At 41.4% G+C, this 26,605-nt stretch overlaps 1 protein-coding gene across 1 annotated transcript in view; it reads right to left on the bottom strand.

Moving 5' to 3' along the window:
• MYBPC1 (myosin binding protein C1) overlaps positions 1-26,605 on the bottom strand; it is a 99,843-nt gene that overhangs the window by 3,744 nt on the left and 69,494 nt on the right. Inside the window, exons 19-31 of the mRNA XM_066634458.1 lie at positions 25,839-25,972; positions 24,973-25,132; positions 23,900-24,004; positions 22,219-22,407; positions 21,502-21,636; positions 17,371-17,481; positions 15,527-15,694; positions 14,330-14,418; positions 12,917-13,112; positions 11,070-11,209; positions 9,503-9,662; positions 6,954-7,090; positions 5,890-6,076 (exon numbers count right to left, since the gene is read on the bottom strand). Coding sequence (XP_066490555.1) covers positions 5,890-6,076; positions 6,954-7,090; positions 9,503-9,662; positions 11,070-11,209; positions 12,917-13,112; positions 14,330-14,418; positions 15,527-15,694; positions 17,371-17,481; positions 21,502-21,636; positions 22,219-22,407; positions 23,900-24,004; positions 24,973-25,132; positions 25,839-25,972 — 1,911 coding nt within the window. The remainder of the gene's footprint in view (positions 1-5,889; positions 6,077-6,953; positions 7,091-9,502; positions 9,663-11,069; positions 11,210-12,916; positions 13,113-14,329; positions 14,419-15,526; positions 15,695-17,370; positions 17,482-21,501; positions 21,637-22,218; positions 22,408-23,899; positions 24,005-24,972; positions 25,133-25,838; positions 25,973-26,605) is intronic.

Raw genomic sequence — 26,605 nt, 5'->3', positions numbered from 1 at the left:
AGTGTATATTACAGATTGCTTTTGGCTTTATCAGATGAGTTTTCAAATATTACATTTTCAAATGTAAATCTGAACACCATCAACCTATGTGTGATCATTTTGACTTTTTAGAATTTAGAATTTTGTTATTTCTGCTCAGTCAGTTAAAGAAATTCTTATTGATTCAACTCTATGGTTTGCCAGGTGATTGACACCTCTTTTAGTGTTAATTTAACACTAGATCGACCCAGTTCTATGATGAACAATGGACATTGCTAACTAATGCAGAAGCCAAAAGATGATTTTGAGACAAGGCTATAAGATTATATTGAAAGATGCAGTGGAAGTTCTTGCCTAGACCTTCCACAACTCAAATATTAGTTCCTAGATTTCTTGATTAATTTAGCCTTCTTTGTCCATGCCATAGCCAGTATGCCATGGAGCAACCATATATTCTAAGAGCAAATATGAAATACACGCTTCTCATGCAAACATATTTTTATATAAGAGATGAATGAAATGGAAAGTAATGCCCAGTGGAATATGATTTTAGAAACCTGTTTCTGCCCCGCCAAGAAGCTTGGTTCTCCTGGGGTAATTACTCCATGATATATCACTGTAGAATTAGAATATTTGTACCAATATTTATTCTCATTTGAAATTCTTGTGCATTGTTTTCCAACATGCTTATTTTATTTTCAAAGTTTTTAATACTAGCTGTAATTTTCTCAGCAGCTTTCTACTGTTCAAAAAGTCAAAGTATTCTAGTTTCTCACATAGTAGGCCCAAATCAGTGATGTCACAACAACAACTTGGTAGAAAAATTACTTAGGTCACAATCCCTAGACCACTTAATCTGGATGGAGAAGTTCTACTGTTGTCAATACAACTGTTCAAGAATAAGTGGTCTGAAAGTTGCTGCTTTGGGAAATGAACCAAAACACCTTGATCAATGTCATTCTCAATTCAGTCTTACTTTCTGTTGAGTTTAGTCTCTTCTCCCAATTGCCCAACAGAAACTCTTGCAAAGTTAACAAACAAAATGAAACACATATGATGAATCAAAAACTAAACACGCACACACTAATGGTCTGTTTGCACTGGTCCTTTTCCAGAGTATTGGATCCACACTGGATGAGCTCCATGCATATCTAAATCCCTGTAGCCTCCATTTCAAATGGAGGCAGCTGCAGAGTAGAGAGTACAGACTGGACTGTGGGTGGGAACAAGCTATAGTTCCTCTGTGTAAAGCAGAAACATTGGTCATGTGACTTCTGTCACAGATATACGGTCTGTAGAAGGAGCACAAGGAATCCCAAATTGCAGAACAGCTCCCACAAGAGGAATACATCTTTAAGCATCTTTAAAAGATATGCTGAGCAGCCTCAGCAACAACTAAGGATTTGATGCCTAAAGGCATAATCCTGATCCTCACTTGGGCCAAAAGTGTTGCAAAAGTAAGACACTTTGTATCACCCTGAGGGGATATAAGCTGGCACACGGTTGTGAGCTGGCCTCCCTACACCAACGTGGGCCCCAGAGGAAAAGTGAGTTAGATCAGCCAAACTTGGCCGACGCTAGAGTCTGGAGGGGTGTGGAGAGGGCAGGGAGGAGGTGGGAGGGAGGCATTTCAGGGTGGGACAGGGTGGGTGGTGGGCGTTCCCAGGAGTGGGCAGGGAGCGGGAAGCGGGGACAGGATCCAGCAGTTATGTCGGATCCTAGCCCCGTTCCTGGGCGGCATAGATCGGCCCCTGGCTGTTCTGTTCTGCTTGGATCTGTGCCACCTTGTCAGGTGCTGCAGATCCGAGTAGACACATTGGGGTTGCTATAGCGCGACACGCGGTAAAGGGAAAAGTTTCCCCTTGCCTCAGGCTGTGCCGCTTTTGGCCCCAAACTTGTACTGGATTCAGCACAGGCCTTCTGGCCTGCCTGTTTCCAGCACAAGTTAGGATTGTCTCCTTGGTCATTCTTCTTGTACTGGTGCAGGGGGCCCTTCACTGAAACAAAGAAAGGATTGATTGGTGTGAAAAAAGATTCCCGGCGCAATCCTATTAATTGCTAGCTCTGGTGCAGTTGTACTGGCACCAGCCATCATAAAAGTACCATAAAGTGCTTTTTTACGATTTGCACATAAGCAGTACTGGTGGGAAGGCCCCTGCCCTCCTCTAGTACTCCAGTAATTTTAATATGAATTAGCCTCCTCCCCTTGCCCCCACAAACTGCTATTCACACATTTTAATACCCATGAGAAATTCTGTTCATGGGTATCCCAGTTCACATCTAGTTTGGCTCTGAAGCAGTTTCTCAGTGTGTGTATATGACAGCTCCAAAGTGCAGATGGAACGGTGTATGGGCAGAGGCTGTTCTGTTGACAATGACAGTGTACACATGGAACATTCCTTGGCACTGAAGGAAATGTGGGCAGTCCCTCCCTAATGATCAGAGCTTCAAATATACAGAGCTTGAAATACAGACATACCACAAACGAATACTGAAGTTTAATTAGTGTGGAGAAAAATTGCCCCTTAAAATGTTGGAGTCTTTAATGTAGAGCAAAGTGGAACTAGAAGAACAAAATCAGGATTTGCTAACTTGTAAAAGTTCAGCAAAGAAACAGCATTTGTCCAAGTCCTACTCAAGGCCCTGCAATGTTTTGTTACGTTTTGTACAACAACCAATACCTGCATACAGCTCAGAAAGATTGAAAAATGTACATGTTCGAAAGAATTTGAGCCCAATGGTAGAACCTAACTCTTCCAAACAGAGGCCACCTCTATTCATTTCAGCTGGGGAAGGAGACTATCCAACCCTGCAATGGAATGGGCACACATATATCAAATTCCTGACTCTATTCAAATGACTAATACCTCCTGGTGCAGCTGCTCTGAAAAAAGGCAAGTGCTGTGTCCAGCAGGGGTTCGGCAGGGCAGAATGCTTCAGAAGCGAAAGGGGATTTAAACTCACTTTCCCCTCCATGAGCCCCCCACCCTACAATGGGTCTCCTGAGATCTACACCAGTGACTTTACTGGTGCAAGTCTGAGGAGAGAAAGGAGGCAGGGAGGCTGGTGATTTGGCACATGCTGCTGCCACCCCCAGATCCACACCCTCCCACAGCTTCTGCGACATTCATTCCTCCCACTCCCTGCCCAGTTTTGCCATCTCCCTGTCCTGTTCTGCCCTCCCCACCCCCTTCCACCTTCCTTGCTGGTTTACCTGCTCCAGCAGGTGGCCAGCACTCTGAAAACATGCACAGGAAGACTCTAGGCTTCCCACTGGCATTCTTGCAACACACTGCCAGAGCTCACTTTATAGCTGCTTTTCAGGAATGTATGTTCCACCATCAGGTAGCCCAATAGGATTGGGCTGCCCAGTACCCCTATAGGGAGAAGACCTTGTGTGCATATTAGCACTCTGAATTTATATGAAATCACTGGATTTTGGCATCAGTGTACTGTTTGAATGCCTGGTTGTTCTTATTAAAAGTGACTATGAATGGAAAATGAATGAAAAAATATACCACCATCAATATACAAAACACACTACCATCAAATATACCACCATTGTTGAATCAGAGACCACAGTGGACAGCTTGCATTGGCAGGGGGTTAGTCTTGACAATTTTGTAGGGCCCTCCCTACTCTATGATTTCATGACCTTAGAGATTGTTGTTTTAGACTTGCGGAAAGTAAAAGCTACATGCCCAACCAGTTCAGCAGGCAGGAAAGCTGCTGAACTGCCTGAAAGATGGATTTGTCAATCAGCCAGCAAGTGAAGAAGGGTGTGACTTGGGTTAATAAAACACAGTATCAAATGCCAAAGAGAGAAAGGAGGTGAGAGTGGGAGACACTAAAGGGAAATACCACGACTCAGGGGCAAAATATTTGAGCAATAAACTACACCTTTTGCAACTGTGAAGCAAACTGAAATGCATGGAGAGATTTATAGACTTTCCACCATTTGAAGTTAAATAGAGAATGTGGGGAACAGAAAAGATGTAAAGAGGAAACATGTTCCATGTGGAGGGTCTTCACATTGATGAAGATTTGTGATCTACACAAATACATAGATTTTAAAGCAATTTTTTACAGTAATGCATAAGTTACTGGAGACAATTTTTTTTTACTGTGTTTTGCATATTGACCATTTTAGCCAGTACAGGTATAACCTAATTATCCACAGATTTTTTTACCTGCGGTTTTATCTTAATGTGATGAGAAGGGCCCTTTAAATTAAAGGAAAAAAAGTCGTTTAACAATAGCCTCGTAAATGCAAGAGAGGACAGTCGGCTGACAATCCATCAATCATTCTCTCTCCAAGCACTTAGAACATCTTCACTCCAAGGCAAGTGACCCCTCCTTTCCACCCGAGCATGTGAAAGAAAGCATTCAATCACTTTGGTCTGGTCCCAGGCTTGGAGTGAAGCCTTTCTAAGCACCTGGGGAGAGACTGGTTAATGAATTCCACAGACCGACCACACGCTGAGTAAAGAAATATTTTCTTTTGTCTGTCCTAACCCACCCAACGCTCAATTTTAGTGGATGTCCCCTGGTTCTGGTATTATGTGAGAGTGTAAAGAGCATCTCCCTATCCACTCTGTCCATTCCCTGCATAATTTTGTATGTCTCAATCATGTCCCCCCTCAAGCGTCTCTTTTCTAGGCTGAAGAGGCCCAAACGCCGTAGCCTTTCCTCATAAGGAAGGTGCCCCAGCCCCTTAATCATCTTAGTCGCTCTCTTTTGCACCTTTTCCATTTCCACTATGTCTTTTTTGAGATGCATATGTGGCATACTGTATGTGGCATACTGTATGTGTAATAAATGGCATACTGAATGTGATTTTCAATACCATGTTATTCTCTGAGCAATTTCTTTCCAGACTACTCATCATTAAATTCAACTCCTTTTGTCATCAATAGATATCGCCTTGAACCTATTGAATAAATCTCATGAACTTTTGAATAAGTCAGTCTCGGTGGTTTAAAAATATAACAAATGCTATAAACCTGAGATAAGTGTTGCCTTTTTATATATGTGAATTTAAATATTTGCTCTGAACTTTGCAAAACTTCAGCTTTGATTTTATTTGCTTTGGTTTCTAGTTTTTTTCACAAAACCTATGCACATATTTCATACGGTTGTGCTTTTGCTTTATTGCACTGCTTCACCAGTTTTGGAAGGCTGGAAGGGGTGGAAATCTGCCCTCTGTACATAGGAAACTTCAAAGATCTTCCTGCTCCACAGCAATATAGTGAGGCTTGGCAAGGCACCCCAAAACTGGTTGAATGAAACAGTCATATACCCAACTGTAAAAGCAGGGGTAATGTAAGCCAAGAGCTTATACAGGTGCTTACACGCCTGTGGTTGGCCATGCAGTCTGCATGAACATTGTAAGTTTTTCTATCAAGATCAGTGAAACTAACTAGCGGTTTGTCTATTGCGTCTTTAAAAACCAAGTTGCAGGCTCTTTAAATTAGATCAGTCTTTACCCAGACTGCTTTTAGGCACAAACAGAAACATCAGAAAATCAGATTCTTTGTCTTCTGTAGTTTGGTCGTGATACCATTATTTTTCTTGCTCCTCTGCATTCATATTTTATATTTGATTCTCTATATAGCATCCTTAAGGTACGTTACAAGGTGTGCTAGAAGAACACATCCCACAGCTCTCAGTAAATCCTGAGCATCACTGACATCCGTGTATCAATAAATCATTTGCTCCCTAAGTGACATCCTAGCACCGTTTCACTCAGTCCATATTTCCCCTGAAATTAAAAAAACTAAAATGTAGTTCTGTGATAAAAAAAAAAACACCAAATACATATCAGACCTCTTTCCCCTGATCCATTTTTTCTAGTAATGTATATTTAATACAAGCTGTTTAAAAACTATTTGATGTAGTAGACAACCTTACCTCTAACTTCCAATTTGCATTCAACTTCTGCCTCACCAAGCTGGTTGACAGCCCTGCAAGTGTATGTGCCGCCATCAAAGGGGCTGGGTTTGCGGAGCTCCAAGGTACAAACACCCTGGTTACCAAACATTCTGTACCGTGGGTCATTCATGATAATTATTTTGTTCTTCATCCATGTTATCTTGGGCTGCAGTGAAAAGTGCATATACAAAATGTATGAACTGAAACACTAAATTGAGTTTTGTGGTCTTATAGTAAAAGACAGATATCTGTGGAGGGCAAGTTATTTGGCTCCTACTGTTGCAAAGATTTTTAGTCAGCTTAAAGGCCCTTTCTCTTAACTGCAGAAGCAGAGGATGATCCTGACATATAGCCTTCCACTGAGGCAGAATTCCAAAAATCCCTAAAGCAGTGGTTCTCAAACTTCCCAGGAGATTTACTCCCTGGGTAAGTCTTTGCGGGGGCAGGGGCAGGAGCAGCAAAGCGATCCCCAGGATCATGTCCCGGGGGGGAGGGGGGCTATTTTTTAACAAACCATACGTGCTCCCAGGGTCCAGGGGGTGTGGGGAGCCCTGCAGAGCGCTTGCAGGGCTCCCCCCCCCCCCCGGGCTTCTAAACAATGAAAGTTCCAGGCACTTAAACTGGAAGTGGAATTCCTGGTTTCGTAGCACTTGGAACTTTCACTGTTTAGAAGCTGACCTTAAAGGGCAGGGGGCATCGTTACACAAGCTGGTGGGTCGCAACCCACCAGTTTGAAAACCACTGCCCTAAAGACTTATAATTTACTGTACTAAGGCTTTCACGGTCGTATTCATGTTTGGGCTGATAGGCTGCAGTCAAATAGGTGTGAACAGCTTTATCTGACCACGACCTATCAGCCCAAACATTGTTCATTTCAAAACTTGTAATTTGTCTCAAAAAGAAAAAAAATACAGGTATAACCTAATTATTCACAGATTTTTCAGCCATGGTTTTATCTCAAAAAGTCAAGCATGGTCAAATTTTAAAACACAGTTTAAATACATCTGTACTGTTTGGCATTATTTTTGAAAGGTATACCTTACCTTGGGATTTCCTCGGACACTGCAGTTCAAAGTTGTATTGTAGCCAGATACAGCATATGTGTTGACTAAAGGCTGAGTAAAGAGTGGTGCTTCGGTGAAATCAAAGTCCTCGTAAACTGGGTTTTTGTAGACTTTACCTGTAAAACAGATCCAAGAGGTCAGGAACTGCAAGAAAATAGTATGTGTTTGTGTTTTTAAAGTTCCAGTCCTTTCAGTTGTGCTATGACGCGTTTTCTTTTAACAGAAACATGGCACCAATGGATATGGAGCAAAATTCATTCTATTAGCCACATTTCTCAGGTACATTGTCTGGCGATTCAGTGGTGTGCTCTCATTCCATAAATATCTGGCATGCAAAGTACATTATCAAAGACTCCTTGCTGAAATTGCTCGATTGCCCTTATTTTAGAGTTGCTCTGAAGTTGTTCGCTTTTCCAGAACATCTCAGCCCTAGAGATCATCAGGACGTCCATATTTTTATATTGCTTCCTTTAATAAAACACAACCCTATTCAATCAAAAATGTGTCTTGTTTTAAAATTCTCATTTGGCAACACTGTTGTACAACCCTCACTAAATCCAAAAGTTATTAACACAGGTTTCATGAGAAGAATATTGTTTTACGGAGGGAGGGGGGCATAGACTCCAGTATATCACTGCAAAATACAATACACATTTTTCCTTTTTACACACTAACCCCGTTGAGAACTCCTCTCAACACAGCCACTTTAAGGTCCTCTATCCTTTTCCCTTGACTATTTCATTTTCTGGCTTCCTACGTGTTTTTCTGCTGCCTTTCAGCTGGATGGTGTAGTATAGGAACTGAAGTCAGAAAGAGCCCCTACTCTCGTACATCGACATACAGGTGGCAGCACATTCTGGAGTGACTGGCTGTGGGAACTCTGCCACCTCTGCAGGTCTCTCACAGGCTCTGAGTAAACATCATTGGAGTTGACTAGAAATGTGCTCTTTGGTCTATGTTTAAAGCAACTCTTTAATTCACTTTGGATTGCTGATGGGCTAACTTTGTATTTCTTAAATGACACTCTTGCCTGCTGAGCCTGATGATATAACCATTCACAGTTCTTGCTTTTCAGTAAAAAAAAAAAAAAGGAACGTAGGGGGGTCTGCAGGTTCTGGATAAAGCAAGTGCCTTTACAAGCAGATGGTGCACCAAAGGTAGTGAGAAATTTCTTGTCCAAAACTATCAGGTTACTCAGAATAGCTACAAGGGATGAAAATCTCCCTTGTGCAAAGGGCATGGCTTAAATCTTCCTTATGCTCTCAAAATAGGATGCTAAGTAGTTTATAGGCTTTGTGAACAAGATTAGTTTGCATAATGCACAGTGACAGAATGAGTACTATAGTTACTTTTCTGACCATCTTCTTCCTTCTGGGAAATGTCAAGGCTGAGCTATATGGCCACAACCTAGGGCTGTTTATGTTTGCATGCATGCACATGTGTCTGGATTGAACATGATTATGGTGAACGACAAGTTGGGTGAACTAGCCCCCACACAATCGGTTCTAAGCACAGTTTGTGGTCATGTGACTCAACCTTGACATCTCCTACAAGGATGAAGATGGTCAGAAAAGTGATTGTAGAATTTGGCAAATAAACTATGAGCATTCTTACAATGAACCATATGAGAAAATTTACATCATGGGCACGCTAGAAGTTACTGATGATTTGGTGGGCTGATCTACAGTCAATTTACTATATGCACAAGGTAAGTGTAATTGTTTCTGCATTACACTGAAGGGAAATGTAAAATTCCCATTCATTTTAACAGATAAGGTCTGCATCCTTTGCAAGTAGCTCTAACAAATAAATGGTTTTCTTTGTCACTCAGGACAATTCATGTACTTTATAATCTAAACCAAGGGTGTCCAAAGTTTTTGGCCAGAGGGCCACATCATCTCTCTGACACTGTGTTGGGGGCCAGGGAAAAAAGAATTAATTTACATTTAAAATTTGAATAAATTTACATAAATGAATAGATTAAAGATGAACTTATATGAATGAATGAAGGTCTTGCAATAGCTCAAGGCCTATAAAGGGCCTTGCACAAAGCAAGACTGGCCTTTCCTTTGCTGCCGCTATTGCATCACAGACATGAAATAGCAAGCAGTGGAAGAAGCCCTCATCCCACAGCTCACGCGAGAGGTCAAACAGTTGCCCTCATGCTGAGAGCAGTTGCATCAGGCCACTGTGGGCTCCAACAAATCTCCAGCGGGCCAGAGGCTCATTGGAGACTGGGGGCTCCCCGAGGGCTGCATTGAGAGGCCTTGAGGGCCGCAAGTGGCCCCAGGGCCGGGGTTTGGGCACCCCTATCTAAACCAAGAACAAGGTGTCAGTACTCTTCTCTGTGTCCTCTGATACTGTTTTATACTGTTTATGCACAATCAAATACTGTCAACAGTGTTTTGCTTCCATCTATGGAACTACCCAAAGTATATGCAACAGAAGCATGCCCGAACTTTTCCTTCTTTTATCTGTTCTCCTCTGCCCGATTTCTGTGTTTCAGTTTTATAGCAAAGCTTTCTAACCATCTTTTGCAATGATAGCACTCTCTTTGGTCATTGTTGCATTATCGCTGAGGCCACACATATTTTCAGAAAAGATCCGGAAGTAATACTCATTTCCAATGACAAGTTCAGTAATAGTGGCACTGGTTCGGTGGTAATGTTCTATTACGGTGAACCATTCCTGAAAGACAGGAAAAGACACAGTGTCCCTACAGTGCAGTATTTGACAATGTATTTATTTACTGGCTTTCTGCCATGTAAAATCATTTGAAGCAATATACAGCAGAAACATCAAACACCATCCCAATACTATCAATAAAACCATACAAATATATATATATTTCAAATCCAGAAGGCAAGAGAACACATTGAAAAACCAGTAACTCAAAGTAATTCCTAATTCTTCCCTTCCTCAACTCTGAGACATGGGGCACAGTGAACACTGGACAAAGAAACAATACAACAATAAAAGAATCAGGACTGGCTCTAGGCTGAGAGGCTCTTGAGAAAGTGCATGAGTCCCCTCTGACCTGGGATACCCAACGGGTTGTGAAGTGCTTACTGTACTTTAGTATTATCAGGGGGATGGTGTGTTTTGAGGATGTAGTGATGGAGCTGGGATGCTTCATGAAGTGTATAGCTATCATCTACACCCTTTTCTTCCTACATCTGCCAGATACATGGTTTAAAGTTCAATATGCATACCTGCAAAATTAGTGAACAAGCCTTTTTGGATTTAGGCCAAATTATATTTAAAAACTACTTCAACAACAGTCAACAAAACCTTTATTAGGCATAAACATTTGATAGGTGAAGATTCTGTACAGAAACTGTAGAGAGAATATAAACCTAAGTAGTACACAAATATATGTATATGAGCGCACCTACATGTACACACAGATACGAACGTACATTACATTTTACATACAAACATGAATTATTTAAAAGACAGAAAACAATCAGTTACTCTGCAGATATTGCCAAGATGTAATCTACTCAGTGATTACTTGGTACAGAAAGCTTGGCTCGATTCAGATTACTCAAATTTAGGAACTGTGCGACTGAGAGGGTGGTATGCTCTACATCACCTGCTAGAAGGAACTGAATTATACCTTTCTCAGAATGCCCTGTTTTAGCATGGAGCAAGGGAGAGAGAAATTGCTGTCTTAACGCTTGAGATCTGGGACAGTGCAACATAATGTGTTTGGATGATTCTACTTCGCCTAAATTGCAGCTACATAAATGATCTTCCCAGGTGGCGTTTGTAAATCTGCCATGTAAGTCATTAGAGGGGGTCACATTACAACGTGCCAAGGTAAAGGCCGTTCTTTCCAGGGGGTGCATTAGAAGGGACAGATATTTTGGTTGTTGACCACTTGTAATTTTAAGTTGAAAATTCAGAGGGGAATATTTTTTCTGTGCCGCGCCTAGAATCTCTTGCCTTTCTATATCATATAGTCTGGTTTTCACAAGTCTGGTGATAACCTCAGGAGAGGGAGTTCCTTGTAGATCGACCTCAAGGCCCATCTGTTGAGTTTTTTTTATAAAATAGTACCAGGCAAGGGGGGGGAACAAAAAAACTACTTACCATACTCTTTTTATCAGCTTTTTGAATTGTATAGCCCGTAATATTTGCATTGCCATCATCGACTGGCGGCTTCCATTCCAAAGCCACATTCTCTCCCCAGACATCTACAATGTTTACAACTTGGGGTGGACCTGGACGATCTATGGATAAAATCCTCCATTAATATTTCCAATGCAATCACCTCACAATTTTTTTGTAATTTACTTCCATTTGTGTAATTCATACTGGCAACAATTTAGCTTTTCTTTGGTACAGAATTTGATTTTCTTTTTAGGGTTACATCAAATGTATTTATTTACTTAAAATATTTTTATTTCACATTTCCGCCCTCCATTAGAAGGTGCCAAGTACAGCTTACACCATTTCCCCTCTTACAAATTCATATAATACAAAAGTAAAGGCCTAACTGGTTTTTCCTCCTGCTCCTCCTCCTCCTCCTCAAAAAGCAGGTGGTCCTTCTCTGTGAGGGAGGAGGGGTATAATTCAGCTTAAAAAAGGACCAGTAGTTGGAGGTGGTAATTATGGCTTTTTGATGCCAAAAATGACTATTAAGGCGGTGCCTGAGAGTCCAGTCCTGAGCTCATACTGCTGGCGCTCTGCCGGCAATGAGTGTTGCAAACATGCCATAGAGCATGCTCACAGCCCTCAACACCAGCCAGTACCGGAGGTAGCTCAGCGCCAGCCAGCATTGGGTTAGCACTGGTGGATCACCAGAGTTCCACTACTCAGTGGTTGTGCAGACCTCCAGGTGGCGGAGCAGTGAGTAGGAGCTTGAGGGGAGGCAGGGAGGAGGCATTCCGGAGTGGGGGGAGGGCGGGGAGGAGGCATGCCGGGGGGAGGGAGCAGAGTGGGAGAGAGGGAGGCACATGCAGCACAATCCTGACAGGCACATGGAGGGTCGCAAACATGCCATAAACGTGCACCTCTTCATGAGTCGGCTAGGCATGCAGAGGTGTGCAAAGCTCTGGGTTGGGAGGGGAGGAGGTAGGAGCGAGGCATTACAAGGCAGGGCGAGGGTGGGTGGTAGGTGGCCCCGGGAGTGGGTGGGTGGGGAGTGGGAGGCAGCACTGGGATCCAGCAGTTATGCCGGATCCCAACCCCGTTCCCTGAGCAGTGCAGAGTGGCTACAAGTCACTCCACTCTCCTCGGACTTGTGCCACCTCAGGGGCCAGGATGGCTTACCTGGAGGTAAGGGGAAAAAAGTTTCCCCTTACCTCTGGCTGAGCCACTTTAGGAACCTATCCTGCACTGGACACAGCGCAAGACTCTTGGCTTGCCTGTTCCAGCACAAGATAGGATTGCGCCCTTAGTTGTGAGCAGAGGCTATGGATTATAATTAAAGTAGCTCACAAAACTGAGTTTCAAGTTTTGCTGAATCTAATAGAACTATAGCACCCAATCCTATCCATTCTCCCCAGCTGATCCAGCAGCACCAGAACTGCGACTGCTGCATCTTATGGTGCAGGGGCAGTTGTGAAGGTCCCCTCTGGATAAGGGGGTACACCTTTGTAGCGTGGGGCAGTCTATTCGGATGAGCAGCAACAGAGCCCTGATCCCAATCAAGACTGTGACATGCAAGGAGACAGAAGTTAAATATTTCCCCATGCATTTTTTTCCCCATGGACAACTTTCTCTTCCTACAGCTACTATTTGCCCATGAAGTAGCTGTTGGCTGCACACTTTGGAGGTAAATCAGAATCAGGCCCCCATGGCTCTCCTTTTGTAAAATAATCAGTGCTTATGTGAATGTGTAGTTTGGCCCTAGTTTTAAAGACAGCTAAGTGTACCAAAGAACTGCCTGAACCTCACAGGCTACATTCCTGCCAGTCACGCTTTTGTAGACATACCAACTATTTGAATCTCTATTGTGGCCTTATCCACCAAGTTGTCTACTTTAACTTTCATGTCATATTTTCCAGAGTGGCTCCTTTCTGCCTTTCGGATGAAGATGATACTGTCATTTTCACTGTTGCGGATGTTAATTTGGTTCTTGTCTACATGGGTGCCATTTTTCTTCCATGATACCTTTGGCCTTGGTCTTCCCTATGAGAACACATACCAATGGAGCAATCATAAGTTTTAAAGAATGTCTTATATCACACAACAGTAGAGAACAGCCGATCAAAGTCAACCAGCTGCTTGGGAAACTGTAGCTGTCAATTCATTTAGGCCGACTGAACACTTTCCAATATAATATCATGGTGGTTCAGTTATTTTCACAACAACTCCTTGTCATGAAATTGCAATTTAAATGGCAATATGAATTTAAATTGCAATATGAAAAAAACACCAAGGGAGTTTTCTGGAATCGTGTTCATTCTGAAAGGTCAACAGGCACAGAATACTATAATTTGTCCACCACTGAAAATGTCTTGGTGTCTTCAGCATATTCTCTTCAATTGTTTTACACACCACTCCATGTTATAATTTTATTTCCTTTTTCAATATAGTGTAAAACGGGGTCTGCAGAAGGTACAATGGGATATACTGGTAGATAGCTGAGTGGCAGTAGATCAGTAAGAGTTTCTTATTCCTAATTGTTTAACAACAGCAACAACACAAAGGTTTTTTCTCCTTGGTACTGAAAGCGAATTCTTGGGTTGAGCATGTGCTAAGAGACACTTTGCTCCTTACTCTATTTGAGATAAAACACATGCCACTCAGTCTCTGCTTTGTACCTGGGTCTGGTTGGTGGACCTCAGGATTCAGTAGATCACTCAAACCTGAAGTCTGCCCTCCTTTGGTAAACAGTAATATTTATGCTGGGTATTCAATATATGCTGGATGTTTTGCCTGTCCTTTCCTAGCTTCTAGTGTGACCTTTCCTAGCTCCTAGTATGGCTACTGACCTGGAACCAGAGAAGACAGGAAAGGACAGGCAAAATAGAGGAGCAGGTGTGAATACAAAGTTTTGAAAGTGTTAGCCCAGGTCCAGGGACTATCAGGTTCACTGGTAATTTGAATTCCTCAGGTATAATAACTACTACTATTGTGCTCTACACTGGGCTGTCTTTTATATAGTCAGTTTCTTTTATATAGTCGTTTTCTGGAAATGTTCACAATGCTTCCATGTACATAATCCTTACAACACAATTCTTACACTTAGTATTCAATTAGCCAGTGTTATGATTGAACATAAAAGATTCTAAAAAATTCAAAAATATATGCTGCTGCACTGAAAACATTGTTATCTCTTTCAATTCTAACAATGCCAGAATTAAAAAAAAATATATATATATATATATATATTTGATCCATACCTGAAAGGGAACAACAAGATTCACAGTTTCTCCGACCCTTCGAATATAGGTTTGCTTTAAGTGTCTTGGCAGGCGAATCTTTGGAGGTTCTTAATCAAAAGAGCCATTTGTTTTAGTATCAGTGATACTAGCATAAGGTAAGTATATATAAGTATATAAGGACTTTACTCGGTCAGTCTTTATTTATTCTTTATTTATTTATAGTCAGGTCTGTATTTATTCTGCCTGAACACTTGCCTGCAGTGCTGCTGCTGCTCCTCTTGGAAAAAGAGGTGCAGTAAAACAAGAAGTGCAGAGAAGAGGAGAGCACTTCAAAAAAGATCCCCAAGGCAGGCAACTAACAAAATATTTAAAAAAAATCCACATAATCCATATCAAAACAATGATTATAAAACTAAACAGGAGAAACATCTGAAAAATTAGCAGTCACAGTTAATGAAACAGCAGAAGCCACAAACATGGTCAATGTCTCTAGAATAAAATCTACTTTTCTTGATGGCCAAGAAAGCTAAAGCAGAGCAGGGGTAGCACAAGTTTGTGCTGAACCCAGGGGCAGACCAGCTCCTCCTTGGCCAGGCTTGACTACCCCTTTGCACAGTCTGTCATCTCATTCCTCATTTACTTGGCTTCTGGCTTCCTAGCAAAGAACGTTTGTAAAACTTAAACTTAATGCACAGTATGATTGCGTCCTGAATACATGGATGCAGAAACTAGGGAAATTTGGGAAGAGGTTTGTACCCCAAGCTGCCATTTCTCATCCAGGATACTAAGCATTAGTATTGCTGCTATGATGGTAGGGGTTGTTGCAACAAAGAGCTGTCATTTAGCGTGCTCCTAAGTTGCTTCTTCCAAACCAAGACACTAGTCTGCTATGGCAGAGACCTCTCCCAAAGCAATCATTTAAATAAATTAGCCATTCCTGGTTTGCTTGTATCATGAGTGCACCAGTCCATTCAAAGAACTTGTCCACTAAATAGCAATGACCCAGACCTACAAAAAAAAATTGGATAGGAAGCATAGATTCTTCCACTGGACTAATTTAAATCTAGTCAAATGTAATCTCTTGCAGGTAGATACATAACAAATGAAGGAAGAAGCACACTGCTTCTAGACTTTGTATAATGCATGAAGCAGCTGAAGAAAGGTTACGCTTGGGGCATAAGCTCACATAAGACACAGCTCAGCCACCAATCTCACCTATGACTTCTTTGACTAAAATAGGTTGTGGATGCAACCGAGGATCACTGGGACCTGCAGCATTCACAGCTTTTACTCTGACAAAGATTTTTGCTCCAGTTGGTAGACCAGTGATGGTGAACTTTGTTTTGTCGGTTAGGTCTGGATTGGCCACAATCCATTCTTCCGCTGAAGTAAGATAAAAGCAAAAGGGTGGGGAAGAATTAAATTTATGACACATGGCGCTGTAAAGGAAACAGCCAAGATTAAACAAGAAATGTTTTGAAAATGACTATATTCCATTCCCTTAAGGTATTTGGCACCTGTGTGATCAAACCACTCCTGTTACGTGAAGATGTAAGATGCAAATGCTATCGGATTTATAAGGGCAAACAGTACAGGGAGGCCCCATTATCCATGGGGGTTAAGAACATAAGAACATAAGGAGAGCCCTGCTGGATCAGGCCAAAGGCCCATCACCATTATAGTGTGCTGCTCCTCTAGGCAAGGGGCAGTTCAGGATTGGGCTGTTAGAACCCTGGGGCAAAGCCTTGCAGTGGGCCCCTCAAGGTGCTTTGGGCAAATCCACTGGCATCCACACTGAAGGGTCAGGGGTTGTTCTGGCCAGGTGGTTCCTCTGTATGACAGTGCCTCAGGCAATGGCCAATTTAGCTGGGCTTTAATGCCATCCCTATATGAATTAATGGAGCTGCCTCTGAAATTACATAGAATGAAGAAAGCCTCTGTGAAAGAGAGTACCCTATGCACATCAAAGCTCTGCACATGCAAGGAACCTCTGGTTTGTGCCTATAGCCTTTATCCAGATAACATCAAAAGAGTCCTCTTGCTTACTGATACTCCAGCTTCAGAGGAAAAAATGTAATTCATTAATCAGGCAGTTGACATCTTTTATAGACAATGCAGAAATCACAAAAAGTTTCAAAAAGCAATGATGCCATGTTAAGCATTCCGTTATTGAACAGTTATTGCTGAATAGTCAATTACTTTAGAAAAAAACTGTTTTAATGCAGAAACAATAATGCATGCTCATATATGCTGTATGAATAATGCATACTTAGTAGAAAAAAAAAGTAACTCCAACTGATTCTTCAGTATTCTTGGAAAGGAGAGCCAATGTGCTTTAGAAGACAGAACATTGGATTTGGGCACATATAATAATCCCCCATTAAACCTACCATGAGTCCACTTCCAGCCTTATGCAAGTCACTCTCTCCAAGTTTCCATTCCCCATTTGTGAAATAGAAACAGTAACCTACCACATAGTGTTGTTATGAGGACAAGCAAAGTAAAGGCGATATTGAAATATATAGAGAGAGGTTTACAAAATAATAATAGGGACTTCATTTTCTGGACTTTTCCCCAGTCACCCAAATTTTCTTTTATCTTTGTATTTAACAGTCATTGGTCCCCAGAAGTTCAGTTATTATACTGCTGAAAAAAGTCAACTTCATTAAGAAGGTCAAATATCTTCATTGTATACTTTACCTTCCAGGTCATAGGTTGCCTCCAGAAATTCACCATCATATACTTCTGCCGATAAACCTTATGAGAGTCCATCATTACAATTAATTCAGAGACACCCACTTTCACACAGGCAAGGAATGAGTCTGTAGTTAGTATTCTCTGTTAGTAAATGTACAGAGATATGTACTGCACCTTGAAGAAGAGTTTGGAAAGACTGAGGAATTGGTAAAATAGTGAAACTAAGATTGTGTATGTGTGTGATTCTTACTGATGTCAAACAGTTCTTTTTGCCTGGTTTTCTCCTTTGTTCCTGTCTGAGGTTCCAACCAAGAGAAAAGGACACAAAGGGGGGAAAAACAAGGATGATGTTGAACACTCACAGGGTTTAGCTGTCTTCTCTTCAGCATGCGTCAGGCCCCCGTCCGCCGCCTCACTATTATTTTCCTGTATAGAACTGTCTCCCTTGCCCTCTGTAGTGGGCGCCTGGGGACCTAAATGATTTGGAAAGTACACATGGGAATTTACTGCCATAGGCAGAAGAGCTTTTGAGATGGCTATATCTGAGCATCCAGAGAAAAAGTGAAAGATGAGACATTTAAGAAAAAGAGATAGGCAGGAGAAAGCCATTGAGTAAGAAAAAGAGAAGATTTAAAAGGAATGGAAGATTAAACTGTAGCCCAGAGTAAAGAGAAAATGAAAAGAAATAGAGAAGATCAATCTTGTGGAGAAATAGGTTGATATAAGGCTATCTGCAAGATTGCTGACATGACTGGTGCTGTGATCCAGTGGGTACCACAAGCAAAGCAAAGTTGTTTGCTGAACAACTTGCAGTCACAGATCTCTAGCTTTCATGGCCTCTAATAGAACCCAGAGTACATAGCATGCGTAGTTCACTGGACAACCTAGGACTAATAAGCTGTCAGAGAACTGGTGAGTCTTGCTAAGTGAATATAACCTGCTATGATGCTAGATATTAAAATGGGCAATAAGCAGTAGGAAGTGTGCTTTATGTTTTAATGACTATGAGTTGTCTTGAGGGCCTCTTAGGGGTTATGGAAAGGTAGCATACAAATAGCCCAAGTAAATAAGTAAATAAATAAATAAAGTGGACAATAAGGCATTAGCTGCACTATGGGGAGGTGAGTTTATAGGCCCTTTTGGTGACAGTACCACTACATTTATCTGAACAGAGTCCACAGTCACATCTTACATTGCTAGTTTTCCCATTTTCATGGAATTTTTTTTTTTTAATTTCCAGGGAATATATATTCCAGAAACAGGACACAAAACTGGGGAAATAAAGGGCTAGGGATTGTTTACCTGGGCAATTGCACCTAAGGTTATTTCAAGGACTGTTGATGAGAGACGACAATCTTTTTATCACACCCCTTTGCTTAGGTTCTGTCACACCAGGTCACCACAGGCCTGAAAGGAGCATCTTATTCTGCTGTCTCTGTTGCTGTCTTATTCTCATAAGAGAATAAGAAATACAGAACAGGTTGGGGTTCTTTTTATTATAACAGCTTTATCTGGCTGATGAAGACCTGTGTGCAATTAGGAAGTTTTCTCTTGCTCTTACAGAAATGAGTATAATAAAAGAGATCACCTTGCCTATTTGGCACTTACTGTGGCTGTGATTCTGAGATGATGAGAGGAAAATTATGTACTTTCTCTCCTTATCAGCTCCCCAAAACTTCTCATTTCACTTCCTGACAGTATTATAAATATGTGACTAGAATGAATTAAGGGGATTGTGATATCTAATCATGTCACTAATTTCATATGTGATCCTTTAAACCTACACATGTGTCTATGGTACATAATACTGGCTTCACTGGAACCAGATAAAATTCTATATTAACTTTAAAGGAGCAATGATTTTTTCCCCCAATGTCACTCTGTTCTATTTTTTTTTTAAACTGCCTGTGATTAAAATATCCCTAGCAATATCCCATTCAAGGGCGAAAGACAAGAGAGAGAGAGAGAAAGAAAGAAAGAAAAGAGAAAATATTACAAGTGTATAGAATAAGTAAGCAGAACAGAGAAGAAAGGTAGAACTGAAAAAAGTGACAGCTGAAAGACTGACAGTCAAAGAAAGTACCTGGAGAGCCAGGCAAAGTATTAAACTTTGTAGAAAAATTAGTTGAAGGAAAGATACTGAAAGAAGATGCAGGACAGAGAAATTCAGATATTTAAAGAATAAAGAAAAGAGATAAGGCAGAATAACAGTTGTAAACATCAAGTATTTTTGTATTTTCTAGAAAGGTTTGTTCCACAGAGTTACAATATACACAAGTAGCATTAATTGTGTGTGTGTGTATATATATTTACATATATATATATACATGTATATCTAAATATGCAAAGCATAAGTAGAATATACAGAATGCACACAAATATTATTTGTAAAATACATTGGCATTGTATTTTATCTGAGGTGGGTAACACCAAAATGGCAAGCATATGCTGTCATTTTGAGATATCTTCTTAATGCTTTTAAGCCTATCTGAAAGAAAAAAGTAAAGATTTTGCTCTGTTCAAAAGGTACACAAGGAAGCTTGAACTGCGGCACCTTTAAATGACCCTTGAAATAGTTTTCTTCCTATTCTTGCTAATTTACCATTCAATGTTCACACAGCATTCTCTTGGGTTACACAGATTTCCTTCTGTAACTGTGCCCAGAGAATCGATGGCAACTAATTCACACAACCATGTTTACATAATGGTTATCTCTTGATGTCAACACAACTCAGTTTATTTGATGTGGTCACCTGATCCTGTGATGGCTGCCCTACCTATGTCAAGGTTTTCACCCAACATTGCCTTCTGCAACACACTCTTCAGCGGTTTTCTATGATGCAGTTAGGCACCACATCAACAAAATATGACATCGACAAAAAATTTACAACACCAGTTGTAACTACAACAATTACAACACCATATTGACAAAAAATTTTACAACACCAGTATACCATGCCCAAAGTCAACTTGTGTTGATTACAATGCCACCATCTAAGAAGGGGTGTGGATCAACCTTGATTTATCAAGCAAAAGGAATTTAATTCCCAATGACACTCAAAACTTTTTTTGTTCAGAACCCCCTTGGACTTCTCTGATAGATGTGTCAAGAATAGAACTGATCTGAAAGTTTGATAAGTTCAGTTTTCCATAAAACTGTAATAGGATATTTAAAGAGAAGAGAAACTTCCATTGGTGCCATAGAAATTTGATTTATTCTTCCATTTTACCAAATGCATTTCAAAAATATTGCTCCTAATCAAGATCAAAAGAGAACACATTTCTGGTCTTTATACTATTCCCAGAGCCCCCCACACTTCACTCAAAACTCGCTGAATAAACTTTAAGCTGCGCGCAGCCTCCGTGGGCCTCAGAATGGCCTCTGCAGGTCCTAGAAGGGCACTTCCTGGCCAAAAACAGAAGTGCCCTTCTATGTCTGAACTCTAGGGGGTCCACGAATGGAACCCTCACAGATAATGAGGGTCCACCTGTACAATTTTTTTTACAGGTTTTTATTTTGGCACCAAATCGCCAATTTCTTTTGCATATATCTATCTGTTTCACGTGCAAAGCATCTGAAAATTGCATCTTCTATCCATCTGCAAAACAAGGTCCACATTTTAAACTGGCATTCAAAAAAACCAGCTGTGGATGGTTCTTCTTAGATAGGGATTATTCCATACCACAGTGAAAGCAACAAATGATTGCCTTTTGCATTTGATTTTAGCATGTTGAACTGGTCTTATGAATGCCTCACTTTCTGATCAGTTCACAGTTTAAAGAGTGGTGGTTGGCAACCTTCAGTCTCGAAAGACTATGGTATAAGCCTACAGCACCCAGTATTCCCAGGCAGTCTCCCATCCAAGTACTAACCAGGCCTGACCCTGCTTAGCTTCCAAGATCAGACAAGATTGAGCACATGCAGGGTAACCTCTGCACATACAACATCCTAGAGAATCCTGAACTGAGATAAGTCACTGTCTGAATACGTGTGAAGCATTCACATGAGCGGTTTGACACACCAAAATGTAAAAGATCCACACCAAATGTCAAGTTGTGTTGACTTCACCATATAAGAAAATGACTATGTGAATAAGAGTTAATTTGTGGATTTTCAAATTTCTGCACTTACAAATGTAAGACAATAATTCATTCTCTTTTTCTTTTTTCCCTTTTTTTAGTAAAGAAGCCCCAGGGCTGTCACTGAAAGCAGACATGACACTGCTGTATCAGCGGGATATCTATACCTTCTCAGGGTTTCAGGAATAGGAGACATTGGTCTGAAATGCCATTTGGAAATCTAGGATCATTGAAAGGAAAAAAACAACAGCAGAACCAACAACTTTGAAACTACACAGGAGAGAACAACAAATTTTGCTTTGGAGAATCCTCACTTTTTATGTTTGGTTCAGTGTGATGGGAGCATCTATCAGAGCATAAAGGTAGGACATATCTCACCGAATTCACTGAAGCAAAACACAGTTGTCACTTACTTCCTTCAAAGCAATACTCTATAACATAGCCATCTAAACCTGCAGCTCCAATTTGGTCTGGTGGCCTCCATTTCATAGTGACTGTAGTATCTGTTACAGAATCAACTGCCAGACAAGTAGGTGGACTAGTGACAGCTAAAACAATGGAAGAAAGAATTCATGTTAGCAATACAACCTTAAAGTGTGTCTGACTGTTGACTGCTGAAGTCCTTTGCATAACATTTTGGACTATGAATGAATAGAAATTTATTATATAACCATAGGTCATTACAATATATGAGAGCATTTTGGACTATGTCTCACTGTCCTGATGCTGCAATTTATGCATTTGCTTGATGTACAGGCACATGGCCTCTGCCTGGGACTGTGAACTATTCTTTAGCTCAGTTAATTAAAAAAAAAAACAAACTTTTCAGCATCCTAGTTTTCTGGGACATAAAAAATACCACAATTAAAAAATATCAGAGTGCAGGAAAGGGCTATGCATTGCATCTGTGGGCAAGAGTAACTTTTGCACTCATCTTCTTTCCAAGGAGCTTTGATGTCCTCTATCAAACATATGTAAGTATAGAGCTGTCTTTCTTCCTGGCATTGTATGAATGCATGTGGTGACAAATTCCTAAGGCCTTATACTATAGGAGTCTATCCAAACAAAGGTATTTCAGAAATAGTCTGATTATGTAAAACTTCATGTATATCAATACATTATCTACTCACCCAATGGTACAAACGGCTTTGAAGGCATGCTTGGTTTGGAAGTGCCTATAGCATTCACTGCAAACACACGAACTTCATATGCAACTCCTTCAATCATCTTTTTTGGCTCAAAAGTTGTTTCTTTAATAAGGTCAAAGTTCAGCCTCATCCACCTGGAACTTTGTTTCTTTTTCCTCTCAATGTAATATCCTAAACAATATAAGCACAACATAACAGTATTTGCTAGTGGCCCAGCACTTCTAGAATGAATGAACAGAAGAATCACATAAATTAAGTGTTCAGCTTGATCAGTAAGAAAACATTTCTTAGTAAAAGCAGAAACCTCCTTCAAAATGCTTCTGCTTGAGAAATACGTTTGTAAAGAAGAGAAAGAGAGCAGCAAAGCTGTTTGCAAACTGTTTCGCATGGTCATTTTTATATTGTTTAAACATCTCAGTGCTGCTTTACACATTTTTTCCTACTTGGACATCCTCCTTGTATAGGATCAAGTGTAGGCTATACTGGACAATACAAGAACGGAATCCTGCATGCTGTGAATGTAAACATACTTCTGCATCTCTTCCACTTCTCTTCCCCAGTAACATGCAAAGAAATAAAATGTATGATAAAATATCATCACATTCCAACTCTTTCTTCCCCTGCAAGTGGCAGGTGATAAAATTGAGCTGAGAGGAAAAAGCTCATCATGGGAAATGTCAAGTCATTGTTTTTTTTCTCTTCATATAAACAGGGAGAAAAGAGAACGAGATGCAAAGCTGAGCCTTTTGGCTTACATGCACACTGTCATATATGGAAGAAGGCATATGAGATACAAGTGATCTTTGCTGGTTTGGAGAAGCCTCTTTTCTATGATCAGTGACTGAATGTCCCCTGAGGAGACAGAAGGTGATAAGGGGACGCAGTTCAGTTGTAGAGAGCACCTTCTTTATGTGCAGAAGGTCCCAGGTTCAATCCCTGGCATCTCCAGGTAGGACTGGGAAAGTTCCATATCTGAAACCCTGGAGAACTTAGTCAACATACGCAAAAATGTATGAATGATCTGACTCAGAATAAGGCACCTTAATACTTCCTAGGTCCACAAAACTTGATATTACTTGACACTCCAAGGGCGCAGCCCTAACCTGTTGTGTCAGTGCTTTCCAGCACTGACATAAGGGCAATGCAGCTCTGGGGTAAGGGAACAAATATTCCCTTACTTTGAGGAGGCCTCCATGAGTGATACCCAACTGCAGGATGCAACACATGTCCCATTGGCACCACTATGCCAGTGCTGGAAAACACTGACATAAGAGGTTAGGATTGCACCCCAAAACACATAAGTACAGTCAGTCCATATCTTAGATGCGGGTTGCATTCCAGAGTCAGCTCCTAAAGCCAAAATCGCATATACTCCAAATTACCTCAAAAATCCCTTACAACTGAAAAATACATAATGTCTCTTTAAAAACTACAAGTGTCAGATGGGAACTGAGACCAAATGAGGGAATAGCATTGTCATTCTCTGATCTCACACTTGGGCATATATAGTAATTGGAATGGCAGGCAGAACTGCCTGCACCATGTAAACTGTTTTTTGTAACCTCAGTTTCTTTGTTTTTGTTTTCCAAGTGTGTGTAATTGAATTCACGCAAGTAAAGTCCATGTAGTATGTGGGCCAACTTTATATGATATAACTGCTTACCTAAAATAGGGGACCCGCCATCATATGCTGGAGGTTCCCAATTCATAATGCACCAGTCTTCTCCTACATCAACCACATTTGGTGCTTCAGGAGGGTCAGGGATATCTGTTGCAATCAAAATAATGTATATTAGCTTCGACTTTTTTTTTTCTACTACTAAAAGGCCTGTTTAGTAATGCTCTGCCTCTAAAAGGCTACCAATTATTTCTAAACTGGAGCAAAACTAGACTTTCAGTACAAGACAGGCTAGGAACATATTTTACAACTTCCCTTAAATAGCTCATGTTATATATTAGCATGGTTCCCACCACAGTGGATAGAGTGTCAGGTTTAGGCCAAAGTTGAAATCCTTGCTCAGCAACTACAAAGACATTCACATGGGAAAAACACTGTATTAGGCTTAACAGGCCCAATCCTGCGATCCGCTAGTGCTACACAGCACAGTGGTGCTGAAACAGCTGCTGCTGTATCCTGCAGGGCCAGACCATCAGCTGGAGGTCTCCTTTGGGTAAAAGGACATCAATTCCCTTAACCTGTGAAGAGCCCCGGTGGCTCTGATGGGTCTACTTGGAGCTGCACCACTGAGGAGACCCAGACTGGTTCCAAGGCATGAAGTAGGGATAGGATTCAGCAGCAGCCTCTGCCGCCATCCCCACCTCTGGCCTAGGTCTCAGCTGCCCTCTGGTCTGCCCTCCCCCACCCAGTTTTGTCCCTCTCCAACTTCCCTTTGCCATCTCCCTCCTCCAGAATGTCTTCCCACTGCTCAGTGGCATACTTACTGCCCAGCATTCCTGCTACTAGTCCCACCGACATGGAGGGCCAGCACCAACCACTCCACCAGTACCCCTCCCAATCACCACAATGCGCCTTACTGCATGTCTGTGATAGCTGTTGCCTTAGCAGCATGTGCATGGGTGGAGCTACCTGGGCAGAGGACTGGGCTGCCCGAGTTATTGTGAGAATCATTGTAAGATAGTTCTTTTATATTGGAAAGTTCCATAGAAATGATAAAAAATGATGCTAGGACTAAGTACTTCAGCTTAGTACAAAAGCCTTGAACGGAAATAACTTACCAACCACTTTGATGTTGATGTGGGCTGTATCTTCTCCAGCCTCATTCTTTAGAATGATTCTGTAGACGCCTGAGTCATCTCTCTCAGCTGAATCAATCACCAAGCAACTGTTATCTGGATAATTCTCAGCCCGTATTCTCGCTGCAGGATCCATGAGCCACTAGCAGCACAAGTTAAAACAGCATCCATTAAAAGTCATTTGAGTAAGAAACAATTGTTTAATGGAGCACAAGAGTTGGTCTTATCCTATTCCGTGATGCCTGGTTCTATAGGCCAGGATGTCATTGATCTGCACACTGTATTGTGAAACAGAACCAAAGACCCAATCCTATCCACCTCCAGCCCACAGCATACAGCACTACTGATGGAGTGGACACTGCATGCTATGGGGTGGTGACCAGACAGCCCAGGAGAGGTAAGAAATTTTTTTTTCTACTGTCTTTCAATGACTCTCCAGCTATTTAGCTGGCAAAAGTCAGAGGAAACTCAAAAGGCAGGGTGGCGAAAGGGTGCTAGGACCTTGGCATACATGGCTGCAGCTGAGATCTTCCTCCTCCAGTCCCCAGCCCAGCCCAATCCCTGCCCAGATTTGCCCCAGAACTCCTACCACCACCACACCTGGTCCAGCAAGCAACCTGCAGGCCACTGCTGGTAGCGTGGGGCTTGCAGGCTGTCACCAAAAGGCCACACAATGGCAGACAAGGCCCGGAAGATTGGGCTGAAAGACTGCAATTACACACTTTCCTAGGACTCAGCAAATATAATGGAGCTTACTTCTGTGTGGGTATACATAGGATTGTGCTGAAAACAGATTTTTTAAAAGCCTAACACTAGAGGACAGATATAGGCCTAAATTACAGTTGTACCTTGTCTCCTCTACTCCACATAACCTTTGGAGCAGGTTCTCCAGAGACGGGAATTTCAAGTCGTAATTTGGTTCCTGCTACAACTGTCACTGTATTATCTTCACCAAGTCCATCCAAGTGGATTTTAGGTGGATCTAAAATGAAAAATGGAGATAATAAGGAATTCATGAAATGAATTTCTATGAACATTTTGATAAGCACACTAATACATACAGTACAATCATTAATGTAATTTTTTAAAAGGGTGAATATTTCTAGAATTGTGCGTTTTACAGACAGTTGACTCTTTGGAATAAAAAAATGTAATATTTCCTATTTACTATTCCAAACTTATGTTAGCAAGTCATCAGTAACCCTTTGGTTTCTATACATCCTATACAGTACTATTATAGGTGGACCCAAATTTTAAGAACATAAGAACAGCCCTGCTGGATCAGGCCAAAGACCCATCTAGTCCAGTTTCCTGTATCTCAGTGGCCCATCAGATGGCTCAGGGAATACATAAGACTACTTGCATCCTTTTTTTTTTCTTCTATTTTTCAAACTGTTTAAGGGTCCAATAATCAACAGTGCATGCCAGCTTACCGTCAGTGCGCCCTGCGGCAAACGTTTGCAGGGCTTTGCGCTGGCCCAGTGCTGGGCTAGTGCCAGTGGAAGATCAGTGCTCCACTGCTTGGTGGTTGCCCAAATCACCAGACTGCAGAGAGGTAGGTGGGGCATGAGGGGAGGCAGGGAGGAGGCGTTCCAGGATGGGGAGAGGCAGAGTT

This window comes from Tiliqua scincoides, chromosome 7 (assembly GCF_035046505.1).
Source record: "Tiliqua scincoides isolate rTilSci1 chromosome 7, rTilSci1.hap2, whole genome shotgun sequence".
NCBI lineage: Eukaryota > Metazoa > Chordata > Lepidosauria > Squamata > Scincidae > Tiliqua > Tiliqua scincoides.
Note: the sequence above shows the minus strand (reverse complement) of the source record. Positions and strands in the feature narration are given on the sequence as shown.